The 16,200-nt window shown below is 43.6% G+C and overlaps 1 protein-coding gene across 2 annotated transcripts in view; it reads left to right on the top strand.

The window, feature by feature from the left end:
* Positions 1–30: 30 nt before the first annotated feature.
* The window catches only part of Wdr61 (WD repeat domain 61), a 20,118-nt gene continuing 3,948 nt past the window's right edge, over positions 31–16,200 (top strand). Inside the window, exons 1-10 of one of the 2 annotated variants that reach the window (XM_008823405.3) lie at positions 31–239; positions 3,506–3,556; positions 4,234–4,261; positions 6,517–6,622; positions 6,953–7,125; positions 10,728–10,876; positions 11,067–11,160; positions 11,935–12,028; positions 14,355–14,447; positions 15,631–15,709. In XM_008823405.3, coding sequence (XP_008821627.1) covers positions 3,545–3,556; positions 4,234–4,261; positions 6,517–6,622; positions 6,953–7,125; positions 10,728–10,876; positions 11,067–11,160; positions 11,935–12,028; positions 14,355–14,447; positions 15,631–15,709 — 828 coding nt within the window. In that variant the 5' untranslated portion in view covers positions 31–239; positions 3,506–3,544. Of the gene's footprint in view, positions 240–400; positions 811–3,505; positions 3,557–4,233; positions 4,262–6,516; positions 6,623–6,952; positions 7,126–10,727; positions 10,877–11,066; positions 11,161–11,934; positions 12,029–14,354; positions 14,448–15,630; positions 15,710–16,200 lie in introns of those variants that run through there. The other variant, XM_008823402.3, reaches the window with a different exon arrangement.

Below are 16,200 nucleotides of genomic sequence, written 5' to 3'. Positions count from 1 at the left end.
GGGGAGGGGCGGGGAGGAGAAGGGAAAAAGAGAACTTTGCAGTTCTCAGGGAAGCTGCCTGGAGCATCCCCTCTCCGCGCCCGCCCCTCCCGTGGCTCTCGAACTGACTAGGGTGCAGCGGCGTCTGCTGGACTCCGGGGGCCGTGGCCAACGAGAGGCCCCGCTCCTTCGTGAGCTCATCCCGGAGCGCCGAGGTCGCGCAGAGTCTGACGTCAGGCGTGCCGCCTAGCTGTGCAGAGGTGAGTTGGTGCAGCTGGTGTTGGGGCTTGGTGGTCGTTGGGGCCGTTGCCGGCTCAGGCAGGAGGGCGGGTGAGCGAGGGTGGGCTGGAGGAGGTTTGTTCCCGGTTGCTCCGGGCCGCGGGGCGCGAGGGTGGTTTCCGTGACTTCACCTGGCTAAGCCGTGAGGTGCGGGGAGGGGAGAGGAAAGGCCTATGTAGGTGGGCATTCTTTGGTGTCCTAAGAGTGTTGCGTGCATCCGGGAGATGAGGACTGGTTTCTTTGCGGGGGAGGCCATTTCGGCTGGATAGAGGACTGTCTTAACCCAAGTTTTCCAGTATTGAGCTTCTTAGGAAGCGAGTTTCCCGTCACTGGACACTACGAGCAGAACTGGGTTCCTTTTATTTCAAGTACCATATAGTATTATGGGTTATTGGCATGTCTGAGGGCGTCCATGGAGTCGTGTGCAGGCTTTGGAAACGCTGAGCATAAGCAGTGACTTCTGCCTGGAAAAATTGGGAACTTTTTCTAAAGAGAAAAGGTGGCCAAAGAGGGCCTCTGGAGTCGCTCGATTCTGAAATTACCTGTCATGAGGTAAGATGGCAGAATAAGAGATGATGGAGGTCTTGGTAGCGTGAACTATAACTTGTATTGACCTTCTTAGGTAAACTCCCCTCAACTTCTCCAAACCTCTTTTCTTGCTAGGAGAGTGGAGCTAGCTGGAAATAAGAATGCCTCCTGAGAGAAATGTTCAGTGAGGCGGATCTGCGATATTTAAAACATACACCACCAAAATGTGCCCTTGGATAGAACAGCACACCCTGCCTTGGGAAGGGCGGCATTTTGAAAGCTGACTTCCTGCAAACCTTCCCGCTTTTTAAATTATTGTTGTTTCTCTCAAATGTGAAGCCCAGATTGATTGGAAGGGGGTGCTTCGCTGGGCAGAAGACTGTTGCCCAGGCACAGCTTACGTGACACTTGTTTCAGCCAAACTAGCTTGAGCTGGTTCCAGTCTAGGCAAGTCTTTGTTCTTGAGACATAAATCAGTAAAAAAAATACTACCTACCTGGTTACAAGCCCTTGGGCGAGGACTTTTAAGAAATCGCTGCCTGTTGGTTTTCCTGTTATTCTTGAAAAGGCTTTGTCAGCCTTTTTAGCTTACAGATTTGAAGCAGGTAACATGAACTTAGACCTGAGCTGTATGGCCTCTTAAGCTGTCTGTGAGGATTGAACTGAGAAGTGTGAACTGGATTTAGAAGAAAAATTACATCCTTATATTTCTTATGATTGAATGTTAGCATTTCCTCCCATTATACATGCATACAACAGACCACAGTGTTAGTTGTGTGATTTTTGGTATGGCTTTAGAAATCACAAGTATTTTCATGTCAGGATATTGTGATTTTTTTTGTTTGTTTTGAAACAGGGTCTTGCCTCATAACCAGGACTGGTACCTTTCAATACATCTGACAGGATATTGTTTAAGTTCACCCCCTTTTGAAATTGTGATAGTCATTCGACTTGCTGATAGTTCTTACTATATAATGTGTTAATAAAGAATCATGTGTGTTATGCTGTCAAATTTAGTTTTGGGGTTTGATAAAATTACTTTCCACATGTAGCCTAATAATCATAGATTTTCTGTTTGAAAATTCCCCTACTCAATAAAATTTGTTTGTAGTTCCAAATGCAATACTTACAAAGACAAGGTAGTCTTTGGAGGACATGTACAAGGTGTTGAATCATTTTCTTAAAAAAAAAAAACAACTTTTTTTTTAGACATGGTTTCCCTATGTACCCCCTGCTGGCCTGGAACTATGTAGACCAGGCCTTGAACTGACAGAGATCCACCTGCCCCTGTTTCCTGAGTGCTGGGATTGAAGACGTGGGCCTCCATGCCTGACCTGTGTTGAATCCTTTGAGTCACTTGATGCACAGTTCTAAGCCCACACTCTGCCTTGTTTCAGATCTCACACTGTAATAAAGTGTCTTTTTGCAGGCTTTGACCATTTGCCCATTTAGTATTTGTTTTAACTTTGTAAAACATAACTTCTGTGGATGATGAGAACATATTAGGTTTTCTTTCTAATGCTATGTATTTTGTTTAAAAACAATCAAAGAAGGGGTTTATAGGTCTTACAAATCTGCTGGGAATGTCTCTGGTGCACACAATGTATTAGGAACTTGGACTGGTAGCTTAGTTGGTAAAGGCACCTGATGCCAAGTCTGATGGCCTATGATCAGTCTCTGGGATCCACATTTTGGAAGGAGAGAACTGACTCCCACAAGTTGTCCTCTGATCTCTACATGTGTGCTGTGGTGCAAGCACATAACCACACATACATAATACATAAAAATGTAGAACAAATCGGCTGGAGAGATGGCTCAGCTGTTAAGAGCACTGACTGCTCTTGCAGAGGACCTGGGTTCGATGCCCAGCACCCACATGGTGGTTAACAACCATCTGTAGCTCCAGTTCCAGGGGATCTGACCCCTTCTTCTGACCTCCAGGGGTACTGCATGACATGAGTGCACTTACACACATGCAGGCAATACACTCCTACACATAAAATAAAAATAATAGATAAAAAATATATTAATGTAGGACAAATCTTTTTTTTAAATTTTTATTTTATGTGTAGGAGTGTATTGCCTGCATGTATGTGAGCACATCTGTGTCATGCAGTGCTGTGGAGGTCAGAAGAGGGCGTTGGATTCCCCTGGAACTGGAGTCAAGGACAGTTCGTAGCCACCATGTGGGTGCTGGGAATCGAACCTGGGTCCTCTGCAAGAGCAGTCAGTGTTCCCAACCGCTGAGCCATCTCTCCAGCTCCAGAACAAATCTTAAATATTTAAAAAATTAACAAATATGTTTAGCTAAGCTGTCTTTGAAGACTTTGATCTTTGATTGGTTTGTCTCCTGCTAACCCCTGTCTTTATTTACATATCTGTAAACTCTTAAAGGCATTTTTGGTTGAGACCATCACATGCCCCTGCATGTAAGAACATTGCTGTCTTCAGATTCCCCCATGTTTGCCTGCTGAGTTGAATAAAATTTAAAATGAAGAAGGCCTATGTTTTGTCTCTGAAGAGAGGCAAGAAATGTACTGGTCATCTCTGCAGTCAGACTTGGGGAAAAGAATCCATGGGATTAAGACAACTTATTGAGTCCCTAGGAGAAAGAAGGTGTCAGAACAGCCCCATAACAAAGGGTTACCTTTGCGGAGAGGAACTCTGTAGCCTCCTGTGCTGATGGCATCTTACTGAAACCCTGGTATTGTTTCCACAGAGCTGTCTGATCTTTAGCCCTTCATCCTTGATTAAGGAAATGACCAACCAGGTAAGGCCTGCATTGAGAGAAGGAACATTAGTTGGTCACTGGATTGCCTGGGTATGTGGTTTAATTCTTGCTCTGTTCTTAAAGAGCTAGGTGACTCTAGGCACCTAGTCACCACAGGGTTAGGTGGTACTAGTAGAACACACTGCACTGAGAGCAGGTTTAGTAGGAAAAATAAAGTCAGAATAGGGTCCCAAAGAATCAAACATCTTTAAGATTAGCAACAAAGATAATAATACATATGTGGGCTATGCAGTCTTATACAACTGCAAAATTAGGCTGCAAACAACTCAGTTTCCTCATAATCACAAAGAAATTCATTGGTCTTCTAATGGGTTAGGAAGATTTTTGTTTGTTTTTGTTGCTTTTTTTTTAAGCTAGGTATGGTGGTGCACACCTGTAGTCCCAACACTGAGGAAACTGAGGCAGGAAGATTGCTGCAAGTCTAAGGCAAGCCTTGGCTACATAATGAGTTTGAGGACAACCTGGGCTACCCAGCAAGACCTTGTCAAAAAAGCGGTGATTTTTCTCTGGTATGAGAAAAATCTGGTGTAGAATGAACAGGGCAACAGTAGAGGGAGTAATTGACACTGCACTGACTGTCTCAGAGTTCTTGAGGGAGGGATGCAGGGTAACTGAAATCTAACCACCAGTTTAATGTGGCTTCTGTTCTTTTGTAGTACAGTATTCTGTTCAAGCAAGAGCAAGGTAAGGAGCCTGCCTGATCAAGCAAATTCTTTTGTGAAAAAACTGTTGTCCCTGGTTTCATTAAGATTTTGTCATGTTAGACATGCAGACCCCAGATGCACTCACTTTGCGGAATTGGCCATGGCAGCTGAAAACAAGTACACTTACTAACACAATGGCAAAGAACTCTGTCAGGCCCAAGGGAGAAGGCCTGTAATCTCAGATACTTAGGAGGTTGATACAGGATGATCGAAAATTCAGGGCTGCCTGGGCAATATACTAAGACTTTGTTTCAAAATAAAAGGTAAAAAGGGCTGAGGATATAGCTTGGTGGTAAAGTACTTACCTAGATGCACAAGGCCCCAAGTTCAATGCCCAGTACCACAAAAGATTTAAAAAAAAAAAAAAAAAACCTAAGAAGATAGGCGTGGTGGTATATGCCTTTAATCCTAGGACTCGGGAGGCAGAGACAGATGGATCTCTGTGAGTTCGAGGCCAGCCTGGTCTGCATAGTGAGTACTAGGCAGCCAGGGCTAAATAATGAGATGGGGGGCGGGGGAGGGTCAATATAATGAAGAACTCTAGGCTAAAGAAAACTCTTCTACCTAAGAAAGATGTAGTGTGGCGTTTCCTAGCTGCCAGGATGGAAGAAGGAAATGCTTTGAGACTCAGAATCCTTTTGCTGTCCAGATAATCCTGACTTCTCCAAAGAATAGGTAAGATAGAGAAAACCTTGGGAGTTTGTGGGAGCTGTCTTATGAAAGCCCTTCCACTCCAAATCAGGGGCATTTAGGTAGCCTGAAGCTATACCAAAAGCATTCCTCCTAGTTAACTAGTGGTAAGCTTTTCAGATGGGCCAGTCAACAGCTTTGCATGAAGCTGACTTCATCCAGGTGACGGGCTTAGCAGGCTGGAATCTGGTGAGGATTATAAGGAAGCTGTGATGTTACATATAAGTTAAATGGCTTTATATTCCTGTTTTAGAAAGATATCCCTGGAGAATTGCAGGCATGTGTAGATAAAGCTTCTGTGTGTTCTTGTCTCATTTAATGCATGCACATCAGCTCTGAAGACCCTACAATATGGCTCACCAGATAGGCAGCTTGAAGACTTAGATTGAAAGTAGACTTCAGTTAATGTGTTAGGTTTGAATTCTAGCTCTGCCCCTTCTTAGGTTCATGTCTTTGGGAGGGCTTTTAGGCATCTCCAAGCCTCTAATTCCTTATTTGTGAAATAGAATGGTCTTTGGGGGTCTGTTTTTCAGTACTAGGGATCAACTCCAGTGCCTTGCTCATGCTAGACAAGTACTGTACCATTGAGGTATATCCTTGGCCTTTTTATTTTTTTCAATATTTGTTTTGTTTTATGTGTTTGAGTGTCTTAACCTGCATGTATATAAGTGCACTGTGTCATGCAATACTGGTAGAGATCAGAAGAGGGTGTCGGATCCCCTGGAACTGGAATTACTAATGGTTGTTAGCTGCCATGTGAGTGCTGGGATTTGGACCCAGGTCCTCTGCAAGAGTAGTCAGTACCCTTAACCACTGAGCCATCTCTCCAGCCCCAGGCCTTGGTTTTTTAAGAAAAGATTTTACTTGTATCCCAGATTGGCCTTGAACTCATACAGTTTCTAGGCTAGCCTCATGATCCTCTTACCTCTGTTCCCAGGTGCTACAATTACAGTACCTGGCAAGTGTGATATTGATAGGACTAAGGTGGTTGTGGTAGAAACAACACTTAGGAAAGGATAAATGTAATAACTGATCCATGACACATAGTGAAAGCATTTATGGTAAAAGGTATCTCATCTATTTTTAGACCAGCACTGTTCATAGTTGAAGTGCTTACTGCTTTCCAAAGAGCTCTGAGTTGTAGCTCAAATCAAGTTTAGGACTCTTGGCAGGGGAGATTGCCTAATAGTTTACTCATTTTAGTCAGCTGATCACTACACCCAGTGTGCTGTCTGATGAATAGCATGCTAATGGGTCAGTCATTGAGTTTGAGTCTGAAGACCTGGATTATTCTGGTTTCTGCTTCCCTACCTGGTAATCTTGTTTTAGAGCAAGTGGCTTCTTTAGAACCTCTAGTTTCATTTTCATACATGCCCATAAAATCCAGTAAAAGCTTTATGGGGAAGTATCCTGTGGAACGGTGGCAGGGGTTGGGGTCTGGGTGGACATTACTTCGGATTGCTGGATAATGTTTCAGCTTCGTTTTATCACGGAGTGAGAAGTTGTATGCACAACGGAAACTAAATGAAGCACTTTCCATTCTAGCCCATGATGATGCCATTTGGTCAGTTGCCTGGGGAACAAACAAGAAGGAGAACTCTGAAACAGTGGTCACAGGATCCCTGGATGACCTGGTGAAGGTCTGGAAATGGTGAGCCCTTCTCCCAGTACATAGCCTTGGAAGTTTGGGCTAAGGGCTTTCTTCTGGGCTTCCAGATTGCTGTCAGGGTAACATAGATTTTTCTGGGTGAGAAAGCAGTAGCAACATGATATTTTTAAAAGAGCTTATTTTTTGCTTGTTTTTTTGTTTCCCCATTATTTGGTATTAAATCTGGTTTTGTTTTTGTTTTTTTTTAAAAAAGCAGCATTTAGTGTTTGGTTCCCATAGACCATCATAATGTATAGCCCCAAGGACATAAGTCCTGATGCTGGGTACAGTATCTTGTGTGTGAAGGAATTATTTCTCTGTCCCCCATTGAAGGCGTGATGACAGGCTGGACCTACAGTGGAGCCTGGAGGGACACCAGCTGGGGGTGGTGTCTGTGGACATCAGCCATACTCTACCCATTGCTGCATCCAGCTCTCTTGATGCTCATATTCGTCTCTGGGACTTGGAAAACGGCAAACAGATAAAGTCTATAGATGCAGGACCTGGTAAGAATTCTATATTTAGGGGAGGAGATAGAGGCTCACAATCCCTTTTCAAACCCTTAGGGATAGAGTAAGTTTACAATTCGGAACTGTAATCTACCTAATCAAACCCTAATACCAGTGTAACCAGACATGAGTATTTGTACTAAGTGAGTTAAGCACAGACTAAAAACTGCTTAAATTAGTTCAAGTTTCACTGCCAAATGAATTGTGCTACAAACATGGGAGAGGGGATGGGAAATCAGTCTTAAGGACATTTTGGACTTCAGAATTGCCAGTTTGGCAATGTAGACCTGTGTTGGTTGGTTCTGTGGTTCTGTTTTTGCTGCATTCTGAACTGATGCATTTGCTGCCTTATGGAAACCTGGAACATAGAGCACTATCCTCATAGGTCTGAATTGTGGTTATTTCTACTAATTATGGTTTAGGTGTCTGGTTCCTAGTAGGTGGTAGATATGAAGAAATAAATCCATTGGTTTTTTTTTTTTGTTTTTTTTTTTTTTAAAGTCCTGTAGGACAGTGCAGTCTTGCTCCTCAGCATCATTGGACATGACACTCTGAGACAGCAATGGTTGAGTTTGGTGGGCTAGATGAATGTAGTACAGACAGCATGACATTTCAGTAGTCATCTTTCTAGTCCGGAAAACATTAATCTTGAAGAAAGTGAAAAATAGGAGAAAGCAAAGCTAGAGGAGATGAGCCACGATTGGCACTCCACCAGGCTATAGCTTTCCAGTAGCTGACACTGAGAAGACCCAAGGTGTGGTAGTCCTCCACATCAGACATTCAGGATGCCCACAGCAAAGGAAAAGGAACTCTCAATGAGGAGGAGGAGGAGCTTAGTAATTGAAATAAACATTTACCCTGGAAGTATTAAAGTTAAATCTGAGCACATGGTTTCACTGATAGAGAAAATTGTTCCTGTCATGTGCCTGAAGACATTTGGTAGTAAAGGGTCTACATTGCAAAGCCGTTAAAGGGATGTGTAAAAATAATTTTGAAGAATTGCTTTATTAAGCTTTGAGAAATAAAAATTAGATTTTCTACTAGCCATTTTCCTGGTGAATAGCTAATTATAATAGGTTTTTGTTTTTTTAATTCCTTTCTGGGCCTGACTCTCAGGTATAGTATATGGGCATGGGGAGAACCGGTGATGAAGTCTCGCTTAGGCTCTTCCTCCTTCAGTAATTACTCCCACATATGGGAGGCGAAAAAAGAAAACAATCTTGTTAGAATAAATGCCCCTGTCATTTAAAATTAAATATAGGTACTAAAAAGCAGTTGAGGGATGGGGAGATGACTCACTAGGTAAAAACACTTGCCACGCAAGCATGAGGACCTGTGTTCAAATCCTCAGAACCCACATAAAAGCCAGATACACAGCGTGAGTGACTAATCCCAGTGCTTCTTCAGGGAGATGGGAGGCAGAGATAGGAATCCCTGGAAGCTTTCGGGCGGCCTGCCTGGCATATGTACATGGTGGTGACACCACCGTGTCTCAAGGTTAAAAGTGAGGACTGACACCAAGATTGTCCTCTTATCTCCACACAACATCCTGTGACATGCATATACCTGGACTCATATACAAAAATGCATGTGTACAAATACACCAAAAAAGGTAAAAAGCAGTTGAGTTGATGATAAAAGCCATTTCAAGTTGTCCTGGTTGAGAACTTTTAAAGTAAATTTGTTTTTGATTTTGAAATAAACATTTCATAAGTGATCAAATTAAATGATTTCTTAATTGTGTGTGTATGTAAGCATTTCATAAGTAAAGTGATCAAATTAAACAACTTTAATTGTGTGTGTGTGTGTGTGTGTGTGTCTGTGTGTGTGTGTGTATGCGTGTGCATGTTCCAGCACACACCTACTACAGTGTACATGTGCAAACAACTTTAATTGTGTGTGTGTGTGTGTGTGAGAGAGAGAGAGAGAGAGAGCATTCTTTCAAGATAATCTTATTTTTCAAAATAAAACACCAAGGATGAGATGATGGCCCATCTGCTCAAGCTCCTGTCTTCTGTGGGTCAAGCTCACAGAGGGCCTGTCTCCCCTCCTTTGCTGTTTCATGGGCTAATAAGGCTAGGCTGAGAGCTGGAGAGATAGCACAGCCATTAAAAACGAAGGCTAACAACCAGAACATTAAGAAGGCCAGGCAAGAGGCACAGTAGCCACCTCCCTGAGTTATGCCCCAGAAATGAAGACTGTGACTAAGGAAAGAGCCTGTTTCTTCAGGAGCTCTGCTGTGGGGCTGGGGCAGGACTTGAGGATGGTTCCTCTAAAAGACTGGGCTTTGGAAAAGTGACCTAGGCATGCCATGAAAGTAGATTATTCCTGGCCCAGTCCCCAAAGCTGCTAGGATTCCCTCTGAAAGGTAGGCCCCCAGATAGTTGAGAAAAATTCTAAAATGCCATCAGCAATCCAGAAAATACACTAACATTTGCATGCCTAGGCTGCATATGAGTCAAGACATTCAGTCTATGTGGCTATCCAGAGTACTATGCTGCTTAGAGCTATCATTGAACTCCTAAGTCAACTGAGATGTATAGTGTGGCTTTAGAACTGTTTTTTTTAAAAAAGGGATTCTTCATTGCCTGTGAATTTGTAGTATATATTTTGTCTTTTATTTTTGGCAATCTTCACTTATAGCGTAATTTAGGTAAAATTTCAGCTGTGTAATTATACTGAAATAGGCCATTTTAAATGTGTGATTGCCCATCCCTGCAGTTGGGCAGTTATGGAGCCTCCCTGTCTGGAGGTGTTTCCTCATGTCCACTTAACACTTAGTCCTGCCCCACCATCATCCTCAGGCAACTTCTATACTGATTTCTTCCTCTAGTTTGCCCATGTAAGTGGGATTCTGTGGTCTTACACACTCATTATTTCCACGTACTCTCTTGTAAGGATGCACTGCATTTTGTTTACCAGTTGATAGTCATTTGAGCTGTTTATGAATAAAGCTGCTGTGAAGATGAGTGCATAAATCTTTGAGCAGACATGTTTTTGTTTCTCTTGAGTAGCTACCAGGAGTGGCATTCCTGAGTGCTATGGTGTTTGTTTTCACCTAAGAAACAGAAACTGGTTTTCAGAGTGGCTGTCACATTTTACATTGCCACCAGAGTATGAAGGCTCTAATGTCTCCATGTCTCTGTTAGCTCTTGGTATTGTTCTGCCTATTTTGCTAAAAATTTAAGACTCCTTGAAATTAAATTTAAACTTGGTTAAAGACTTCATATCTTTATGACATAGTTTCCTCAATCAGGACACTTTCTCTAGATTTAAAAAATATATCACTTGGAGCTGGAGAGATGGCTCAGCAGTTAAGAATACTACTGACGATTCTTGCAGAAGACCCAGGTTCGAATCCCAGCACCCACATGGCAGCTAACAACTGTCTATAACTCCAGTTCCAAGGAATCCGACAGCCTCTTCTGTCCTCTGCAGGCATTGCACAACATGGGTGCACTTACCTATATACAGGCAATACACACATACACATAAACCCATCTTTAAAAAAAAGATTTTATCACTTGATAAAACTGTAGCCTTTAAATTAAGGTCAGATCTTCTCTCACTGCATTGTTTTCCTTCTGTTTTCTCTCCAGTGGATGCCTGGACTCTGGCCTTTTCTCCTGATTCCCAGTATCTGGCCACAGGAACTCATGTGGGGAAAGTGAATATTTTTGGTGTGGAAAGTGGGAAAAAAGAATATTCTTTGGACACGAGAGGAAAATTCATTCTTAGTATTGCATATGTAAGGAAACCTCACTCTTCCTTTTCTGATGCTTTTTAGCTTGTGGTCAGCGCAGATCCTGCAGTGCTCATGGCAGGCAGCTGCCATCTGATGCTGTGGTTCTGAAGCCAGCAGGACCGCTTGTGTTCAGAAGTGGTAGATTAACCACAGAGTCCCCAATCACCCTTGTCTCCTCGTGTCCTCTGAACAGAGTCCTGATGGGAAGTACCTGGCCAGCGGAGCCATAGATGGAATCATCAATATTTTTGATATTGCAACTGGAAAACTTCTGCACACGCTGGAAGGTAGGCACAACTCTTCTTGTTTGGTGTCCACTGGATTATCAGGTCCCTAATTAAAATGCCAGTGCAAAGTATGTTACGCTCAATTGGAAAACTCAAGTGCTCTATGTCTTAGACGTAGCACTGTGGTTTTATCCTGGACACATTAGTTCTTCTAACAGTGCTAAATTCTTTTTTAGTGAATTAGCTTACTTTTTTATGTGTTAATAACCTGCAGCCATAAGATTGTCTGTCTTCTCTATATATTTTTAATTTCTAAAGAACTTTATGATTAGAAGGCAGCTCCCTTTTTTGGGTGCTCATTTGATGGCAGATGAAAACACTGCCCACTCACACTGGGGGCCTGGGGAGGACGACTAGACAAAGAGACTATTAGTATTCTTGTGTATGATTTTGAATTCTAAGTCAAAGTATTTTCTCTTCAGTTTACCTTTTACTTTACAGCAAAAGATATGGTAGAACAATAGCATGTTATTAGTCCAAACTTACAAATCAGAAGCAGCTCATCTTTCCACATTTGGCCATATTTGTAAAGCAGTTTTTTCTAAGCAATGTATATTGAGGCCCAGCTGATTAGCGAGGGGAACTAAGGAGAAATGTCTCCAGGAAAGAGGTGGGGTTATGTGGGAGTGGGAGGAAGGGTCCAGTCAGTCCTCTCACTGAAGCACCAGGGCCAGCGCAGCTCAGTGACTTGTGGTCATTAAAAGGGCGTGTGGTTAGTGGGAGGCTTGTGGGGAGGCAGAGCCAGCCCAGTTAACAAGCTCTTCTGGATTTCAGGCCATGCTATGCCCATTCGCTCCTTGACCTTTTCCCCAGACTCCCAGCTCCTAGTCACAGCTTCAGATGATGGCTACATCAAGATCTACGATGTGTGAGTTGCCTTCTCAAGAGTTAACTATCTCAGCACCAGTAGCCACTTTGTCACCTTACTATTAAGATCAGCTCTAGGGAACATGCTGCCCAGTCTCAGTCCTAGCAGGCATAACACTCAGGTCTGCTCCAATGCTCAGGTCTCCCCAGTCATTCCTCTCCCAGCTGCCCCCTTGTATTGGAGCTTAGCGTGTATCTTCAAGGTCTGTGTGGAGACAAATGTGCAGTCCCTGGTAGGATTAGGTACTGCTTTTTCTCAGGCATCCAGGTGGTTTTGGCTCACTGATACAAAGTTCTTTGGAGTAGGTACATAGTATATAGTTTAGGAAGTGGAGTTCTGGGCTGTAGGTGACCTAAAATGACAGTAAAAACCAAGAGCATCCCTCCTAGGGGTCAGGCTAGGCTGTTCATCAGATATACGTGCCGGGCCTCAGTTAGAGGGTCAGCAGTTGGTAAGCCACCCTTCAGGTCTAGTAGGGAGCCTGTCCAGGTATGACCTGGACTAACAGTATAGGAGTGAGCTGGTCACTGTTGCATCCCTGGCTCTGCCATTAAGAGTTTGTGTTGAAGAACCAGGCATAGTGGTGCAGGCCTTAGTCCCAGCACACAGCACTTGGGAGGCAGAGGCAGGCAGATCTCTGTGAGCTCAAGGCCAGCCTGGTCTACATAGTGAGTTCAGGCCAGCTGGGGCTACAGGGAGACCCTGTCTCAAAAAAAAAAAAAAAAAAAAAAAAAGTTTGTGCTGAGTCCCCTTTTCTTTATGTTTTTTCCCAACATTCTCATTCCCCATTCCTATTCCCCCTGGTATAGGCCTGATGTTGTCGAGTGATATTTGTCATTGGTACCAATGTGCTGCTGGTTCATGTCTCCCCAGTGTGACTTTATAATCCATTGCATATATCTCTTTATTTTTTTTTTCTTTTCCTTTGCTCTCTTTGAGACAAGGTCTCCCTGTAGCCCCAGCTGGCCTAGAACTCACTGTGTTAGACCAGGCTGGCCTCGAACTCACAGAGATCTGCCTGCCTCTGCCTCCCAAGTGCTGGGATTAAAGGCGTGCGCCACCATGCCCGGCCTTTTTTTTTTTTTAAAAAATCTTTTTGAAGCAGGGTCTCCCTGTAGCCCCAGCTGGCCTGGAACTCACTATGTAGACCAGGCTGGCCTTGAACTCACAGAGATCCGCCTGCCTCTGCCTCCCGAGTGCTGGTATTAAAGGCATGCACCACCACGCCTGGCTTGCATATATTTTTCATACCTGCGTGTACCTTGTCTCTGACCATCTGTGTACTTATCCTTTTATGGGCCTCGGTGAGCTGTGTGAGAGTTTAAAACTTGGGAGTAGTAACACTGTTCCTTCCAGTATCTTCTGGAAGCTTTTAGATGGCAAGTAGTTAATTAGAAAGACACGTAGCTTTTGACTTTAGCAATGAGTGAGGCTGTTGGGTTCCAGAGGAGAGGATACCTCTTTAAAGTTGTGTGTGCTTGTTAGTAGCAGAGCCAGCATAAATAGTAATAATTCTTGGAGTATCTTCCTTTGATTTTCACTGCCACTATTTTTTGACCCCCCAAAACTGTTAAGGTAGCAGCATAACTTAGTGTCCCCACTTTGCATAAGAGGAACCCAAGCTGAGGTGGTGATTGGCTCAGTGGTACTGAATGAATTCAGGATTTCTTACCCTCTTAAGGACCTACTGCATACTACATCGTGTGTGTGTGTGTACCACGTGTGCCTGGTGCCTGTGGAGGCCAGAAGAAGGCATTGGATCCCCTGGGACCAGACTTAGAGATGGTTGTAAGCTGCCATGTGGGTACTGGGAACTGGACCTGGGTCTTCTGTAAGAACAGCCAGTGTTCTTAACCCCGAGCCATCTCTCCAGCCTGTTTTCCTGTTTTAAAAATGAAAATCACTGTAGGAATTAGGCTGCCTTGTTCTTGATGTGGTTGTAAATAGCGGGTCTCAGCCACATGTCATAGAGTACATCTTTCAGTTTCCTTACACTGTGGGAAAAGGTGCTGATGCAGGTGGGGTCCAGCTGGCCTGCTCACCTCTACTGCTTCCGTTTCCTCATCTTTAGTTGGCGTCTTTATTTTGAGCTCTTGAGCTCTTTGCTTGTTAGGGATCTTATTCTTGGCTCTTGATGTCCACACATTTGAATGCTGCTATAAAAATTTGTCTCTGTGATGTTTGATGCCACTTCACGGAAAAGGAATTTTACTTAGTCACTGTAACAATATGAGACCCACTTGTGTGTGGAGCTACTGCACTTCCCAGTTCAGCAGTTCTATCCCACATTAACATCTCCATTTTGTTTGGCCCTTTCCCATTTCAGACAACATGCCAACTTGGCAGGCACACTAAGTGGCCACGCCTCCTGGGTGCTCAACGTTGCATTCTGCCCTGACGACACTCACTTTGTCTCCAGGTACTTATGACTCAAATTTCTAGAATGCTTGGCAGATGAGGATGGGATTTTGGCATGATTTGCCTTAAAATTTAAAGACTGCTTGACTTTTTAAAATTTGGGTTTCCTTTAAGGGTTTCTACAAATTTAAGGAATAAAGTTGGTTGTTCTTAGCTGGATCAAAGATAAATCCTTTTGAATTATTAAAAATCTTTAGAATTTTCTTAGCTGGGCCTGGTGGTACACACCTTTGATCCTGTACTTGGGAGGCAGAGGCAGGCAGATCTCTGTGAGATAGCCTCATAGCCTCATCTATGTAGAGTGTTCCAGACCAGCTGATGCTACAGGGAGACCCTGTCTCAGAAAAAAAGCCATATTGGGGCTGGATAGTTAAGAACACTGAATGTTCTTGAAGCGGTTCAGAACACTGAATGTTCTTGAAGAAGACGGGGTTTCAAATCCCAGCACGCACATGGCAGCTAACTGTCTGTAACTCCAGTTCCAGGGGATCCGATGCCCTCTTCTGACCTCTGCGGGTATTGCACATGGGTGCACTTTCGTACACACAAGCAATACACTCATAAAATTTTTAAAAAATATATTTTTTTAAAAAAAGCAATCTTATAATTTTCTTAAAAGTGTGGGCTTCCATGTAGTTACTCTGAAATATACCTGTTTGAAGAGGAACTTGAAATCTCAATCTGAGGCTGGGTGTGGTGGCGGGCCTTTAATCCCAGCACTTGGCAGTGGCAGGTGGATCTCTGTGAGTTCAAGGCCAGCCTGGACTACATAGTTCCAGGCCAGCTGGGGCTACAAGGAGACCTTGTATCAAAAGATTAAAAAAAAAAATTCTAAATTTGCTTATAGAATGTGCTTGTTCAGACCCAGGGAGGCAACAGTGATTAAGTGTGGGATGGGCAGCTGAAGGGTGTTATAGTGGCCTCTGAGCTTCAGCAGGCTCCCACACATCCAGAAATGGTTAGATAGTCCCAAGACTCCTGTTGACATCAGTGGGCAGGAGGGTCAAGTTGTTGAGACTCCCAGGAGAATGGCTGCCTTGGGAGGGGGAGAGCCACCTGGTGATGCCTATACCCCAGCCATGCTCTGCACCATGGGGGCCTCTATAGATAGAAGAGTATAAGTCTGTGAAGGAGTGTGGGTCTGGGGTCAGTGTTCTGATATTGACATTCACTTTCTCAAACAGTTCATCTGACAAAAGTGTCAAAGTTTGGGATGTTGGAACAAGGACCTGTATTCACACCTTCTTTGATCACCAAGATCAGGTATGGAATAACCAGCATTTAAATTCCTTTGTCCTTAGCTCACTGGCCAGCTTACTTTTCCTAGCCTTTCTGTTGTAGTTAAGATTGGTGCAGTTCTCCTGAGATGAGTTATTGGCCTAGTGACTGTGAGGCATGTCCCCTACACAGGCCAGAATACAAGGCTAGCCACACCCCGTTTTGAAGTTACGAAGCCTGGCCTGGGAGAGTCCATTGTAACACAATCATCACTGTATCATTTGGGGAATTGTCCAAAGAAGAGATGTGATTTTTTTTTTATATCTATATAGTAGAAGCTGAAAATTATTTTTTGTTTGTTGTTGAGATGGGCGTTTCACTGTGTAGACCAGGCTGATATCCAACTCACAGACTTACCTGCCTGCCTCTATCTCCATAGTGCTGGGATATAGATGTGCGCCACCATGCCCAGAAGTTGGGAATTCTTATGCTATCTGATTTTAATTAGAGTGCTAACAGTTTCTGTCTTTAAAAGG

The sequence above is a fragment of the Nannospalax galili genome, unplaced genomic scaffold, assembly GCF_000622305.1.
Source record: "Nannospalax galili isolate Female #2095 unplaced genomic scaffold, S.galili_v1.0 scaffold28, whole genome shotgun sequence".
NCBI lineage: Eukaryota > Metazoa > Chordata > Mammalia > Rodentia > Spalacidae > Nannospalax > Nannospalax galili.
This window is presented reverse-complemented; position numbering and strand designations above follow the sequence as displayed.